Consider the following 5310-nt stretch of genomic DNA (forward strand, 5'->3'; position numbering starts at 1 on the left):
TCTATTCCTGATTTTAATTCCTCCTCTATTCCTGATTTTAATTCCTCTTGTATTCCTCATTTTCCTTCCTCCTGTATTCCTGATTTTAATTCCTCCGGTATTCCTGATGTTTCTTTCTCTTATATTCCTGATTTTAATTCCCCTTGTATTCCTGATTTTAATTCCTCTTGTATTCCTCATTTTTCTTCCTCTGGTATTCCTGATTTTAGTTGCTCTTGTATTCCTCATTTTTCTTGTCTTCCTGACTTTTCTTCCTCTGGTATTCCTCATTTCCCTCCCTTTTCCTGGATCCTGGCAATCCCTCTCCCTATAAACCCCCGTAACCCCCAGCAGGATTCAACCCTGAGGCTCCCAATGCTGATTTTGTCCGTGCCCTCCAGCCCTCCCAGGGGGCTCAGGGCTGATGACACAACCCCTTTGCAACCTCCAAGAACAAAAACCCCGGTGTGGCCTCCGATTTCAGCCACGGGCCCAAAGTCAGGACGTGGATTCCAAGAGAAACAACTTGTTAAAATGTCCTTTTTTTGGTGTTTTCCCATTCCCAGATCACGATCGAGGCGATGAAGAGCGACATCGACGAGGTGGCTCTGCAGGGGATCGAGTTCTGGTCCAACGTGTGCGACGAGGAGATGGATTTGGCCATCGAGGCCTCGGAGGTGGGGAGCCCTGGGAAGGCTTGGATCCAGCTGGGAATGTCATGGGAATGTTCTCCCAAAAGGGGGGAACCCACCAGAGCCCCCCCCAGGCAGGGGCTGCTGCTGAAACAGTTCAAGGAAACCAGCAACGTTTTATTTCCTCATTTTTTTTCCTTGAAAAAAAACCTGCCTTGGTTTCTCCTTTTTATTTTAAAACGGGGAGCTTTGGAATTCCCGTTTTGGAATTCCCATTTTGAGGGAGGAATGGTTTGAAGCAGTGCAGTGGTGAGCAGTGCTCAGGTTGTTCTGCCCCACGAGGTGAATGTGAGGTTTCAGCTGAGGGGGGGCTGCACTGGGAATTTTCTTTAATCACACATTTAATCTGTGATTAAATGATTTGGGTTGGAAGGACCTTAAAATTCCAGTTCCAGCTCCTGCCACAGGCAGGGACACTTCCTATCAGACCATGTTGCTCCAAGCCCTGTCAAACCTGATATTTTCTTTAAAATAACCCCATTAACCCACTCTTATTTCCTATTTCCACGTTGTGCTGCACTTAAAAACACAGGTGCTGCTCCTGTCCCAGGCCTCTCCCAGATTTTTCCAGTAATGGAATAATGATCAAAAATGTGCTGGTTTAATCACACCAAAGGTTTGGATCTGCACAGTCACTGCAAGATTTAATTGTGGAATTCCTGGCGTGTTTTGGGTTGGAAAAGACCTTAAAGATCCAATCCCACCCCCTGCCATGGGCAGGGACACCTCCCACTATCCCAGGTTGCTCCAAGCCCCATCCAACCTGACCTTGGACACTTCCAGGGATCCAGGGGCATCCAAAATTTCTCTGGGCAACCTGTGCCAGGGCCTCACCCCCCCTCCCAGGGAGGGATTGGGGTTGTTTTGGAGCTCTGTGGTTCAAGGTAAAGCTCTGAGTGAAGCTCAGCTCTGCCCCTTTCCCTTCCTGGAGCAGATGGAGAGAGGAAAATCCTTCCCAGCCCGGCTGGGAATGGAACTGGAGGTTCTGGGACAGGTCTGGCTGTGCCACGAGGGGCTGGGGCTGTGCCAGCACTACCTGACAGGGACCTGATCCCTTGTTGGCATTCCAGAGCCAGCTCCAGCGTTAACCTAAATGTGCACCAAGCATGTTCTCCAGGCCAGGGAATTCTCAGATCTTGGAGCTGCTGCTCTTGGAGTCGTTGTATTGATGCATCCCAAGGAATCCAGAGCAGTTCTGTCATTACCTGCTGTTTTGGGGGACTCTGTACCCTTAAATTTTGGGGTCTGTCACAGCCATGAGGGGCTCAGTCCTACCCCAGCCTGCAGAAGGATTGATCCCACTCTACACAGCCCATTATTTACGAGTTAAATATAAAACTATGAGTGGAATAAAAGTAATTATCCCATTGGAATGGCTGGGGCTGGATTTTGGGGGGTATTGTTCTGCATGCAGATGCTGTTTGCAGAAATGAGCTGCAGAGATCAATAACAGCTGAAACTTTGAAGGGCTGGAGATGAATCATTTCCATCTTTAAAAGCAGCTAAATATATATTTGTGTTGAATGCTCCCAAAAAAAAAAAAAAGGCAAGGAGAAAAGGACAGGCAGCAGCACGTGGGGTTGGGGTGGTTTGCTGAGCACCTTTTGCTCCTTCACCTCGGGGCCACTTGTTAATTAGACCTGGGAACTGAAAATAGGGATAATTGTGCCCTGGGAGGAGGGATCTGGGCGTGCAGGGAATGGGAAATTCAGCTTGGGTGTTGGAATATTTGATTTGGGTGCAGGGTGTCCTTGAGCTTCCTGGCTTCGGATTTGTGTTGGGGAGGGAGAGGAAAGCATGGAAAGGGAATTTGGGGTTTATAAGAATTAATACTAACAACAACTACAATAATAATAATAATAATAATAATTTATTTTTCTACTATATATTGTATATTAGTAATATATATTTACATATTGTACTATTAGTGTCATGGATAGATTAGTATTTATAATAGTATATAATTATAATAGTGTTTATAATATAATAGTATTTAGAATATAATGTACAATATCTGTTAAAATATGATGTATAATATAATGTAATCATTATATATATAATGTATAATATATAATATAATGCATAGTGTGCCTAACATGATGTATAATGTTCTATTATTGTAATATATATTATATATTTTATATGTATATAATTTTTATATGTAATATATATTATTTATATATTTTATTTATATATTATTTAGATATTATATATATTATTTATATATAATATATATTTTATTATATTTTATGTAATATATTTTATGTATATTACAGAATAACTTTAAAGGGAGTTTATAATAAATTCAACCTCTTTAGCCACTGAAAACCCCCTTTTTTACCCCTTTTTTTCTCCAGGCAGCAGAACAAGGGAGGCCTCCAGAGCACACCAGCAAGTTCTATGCCAAGGGGGCCCTGCAGTATTTGGTCCCAATCCTCACACAGACCTTGACCAAGCAGGTGAGTTCAGAATTCCTGGGGGGTTTGGAGCTCTGGGATCAGGGTGAGTTCAGAATTCCTGGGGATTTGGAGCTCTGGGATCAGGGTGAGTTCAGAATTCCTGGGGGGTTCTGGGATCAGGATGAGTTCAGAATTCCTGGGGAGTTTGGAACTCTGGGATCAGGGTGAGTTCAGAATTCCTGGGGGTTTGGAGCTCTGGGATCAGGGTGCTCCTTCCTGGCTGCCTTGGGAAGGGGATTCTTGCTCCCCCTGCTCCCAGAGGGGCTTCAGGTGGTGGCAGTTCCTCGGTCTGTGATGAGATTTCATGCACCACTCTGAGCAAATGATGCATCAGTTTTGGGACTGAGACTCTGGAACTGCCTCCAGCAGCTTTTTCCCTGCTCGGTTCTGTTCACACATCCCTGCATTTGTGATTTCTGGAGAGGTCTGGTAATAATTCCCTGTATTCCTAAGGAAATATCGATGGAATTAAACCCGGTGTTGCACATTCTGAGATCCAGCTCCTGGAATCTTTGAGCCTGGAGTGTTTATTTAGTGCCCATTAAACACTTCCCAGGGACTTGTTTGGGGCTGTGCTTCCCAGGCTAATCAAAACTAATGGAATTGCTGCAGCAGGTCTAATTAGAAAATAAAACTGTTAATTAAGCTGTACGGGACAGAGTTCATTTGGCTGGGAAAAGTGCTCTGAGTGAATCCAGGGAATTGTTTCCCTGTTTATTTGTGGGGTTTTTTTTATCCTGGAGTTAAATTGCAGGAGGTTCTCAAGTGCTTGTTAAACAAAACAGGTGAGAGGATCCCAAGCTGAGCTTTAAAGGGTTTAAGAGCCTGGGCTTAGTGGGGGAAGGAGCTGTTTAACTGGAGCAGAAATTCTGGTTTGCACATCCTCTTAATTCAGGAAAGATCAGAAGGATATCACCCCATTTTTGGAGGCTTGTAGAGCCAAAAATCCCTGGATTATTTGGAACAGGAATTCTGCTTTGAACATCCTAATTCAAGGAAAATCAGAAGGACATCACCTGGTTTTGGAGGCTTGTAGGGCTAAAAATTCGTGGATTATTTGGAGCAGGAATTCTGCTTTGAACATCCTCCTAATTCAGGGAAAATCAGAAGGATTTCACCCAGTTTTGGAAGTTTGTAGAGCCAAAAATCCCTGGATTATTTGGAGCAGGAATTCTGCTTTGCATATCCTCTTAATTCACGGAAAATCAGAAGGATGTCACCCATTTTTGGAGGTTTGTAGAACCAAAAATAACCTGGATTATTTGGAGCAGGAATTCTACTTTGAACATGCTCTTAATTCAAGGAAAATCAGAAGGATGTCACCCATTTTTGGAGGTTTGTAGAACCAAAATAACCTGGATTATTTGGAGCAGGAATTCTTGCCTCAATTTAAGGAGAATTAGAAGGACATCACCTGCTTTTGGAGGCTCGTAGAGCCAAAAATCCCTAAGGAATCACTCCGGGATGGATGATAACAGATCCAGGGGATAAAACCTCCGCCTGGATGAGAGGGAGAGGGAGTTGGGAAAGCAGGTGAGGCCCCTCCAGGTGTGTCAGCAGAGCTTTGCTCCAGGTTGGGAAGGTGCAGAGGGTGTGAGTAACCCCTCTGCCAGACTGGGATGGATTGAATTCCGTGGATCCCGTGGGTGAATTCCGTGGATCCCGTGGGTGCTCAGGGACGTTCCCGGCGCTTTTTTCCAGGATGAGAACGACGACGACGACGACTGGAACCCCTGCAAGGCTGCTGGGGTGTGCCTGATGCTGCTGGCCACGTGCTGCGAGGACGACATCGTCCCCCACGTGCTGCCCTTCATCAAGGAGCACATCAAGAATCCCGACTGGAGGTACCGGGACGCGGCCGTGATGGCCTTCGGATGCATCCTGGAAGGGCCAGAGCCCAACCAGCTCAAACCTTTAGTAATACAGGTGAGGTTTGGGAGGCTTGGAAGGGTAAAAAACCCGTGGGTTTTTGGAGGAATTGTTTCCCTGTTTGTTTGTGGGGTTTTTTTTATCCTGGAGTTAAATTGCAGGAGGTTCTCAAGTGCTCGTTAAACAGGTGAGAGAATCCCAGGCTGAGCTTTAAAGGGTTTAAGAGCCTGGGCTTAGTGGGGGAAGGAGCTGTTTAACTGGGGCAGGAATTCTGGTTTGCTGCATCCTCTTAATTCAGGGAAAATCAGAAG

General features: G+C 45.1%; 1 protein-coding gene across 1 annotated transcript; it reads left to right on the forward strand.

Moving 5' to 3' along the window:
- Positions 1 to 545: 545 nt before the first annotated feature.
- LOC113941375 (importin subunit beta-1-like) lies at positions 546 to 5056 on the forward strand (the record flags this gene model as incomplete). The annotated part of the gene is made up of 3 exons (XM_027632528.1): positions 546 to 656; positions 3029 to 3130; positions 4832 to 5056. Coding segments are annotated over 3 exons (438 nt in total), but the record flags the coding sequence as incomplete, so codon positions are not given.
- Positions 5057 to 5310: the final 254 nt, after the last annotated feature.

This window comes from Corapipo altera, unplaced genomic scaffold, assembly GCF_003945725.1.
Source record: "Corapipo altera isolate COAL_440 unplaced genomic scaffold, ASM394572v1 129063, whole genome shotgun sequence".
Lineage (NCBI taxonomy): Eukaryota > Metazoa > Chordata > Aves > Passeriformes > Pipridae > Corapipo > Corapipo altera.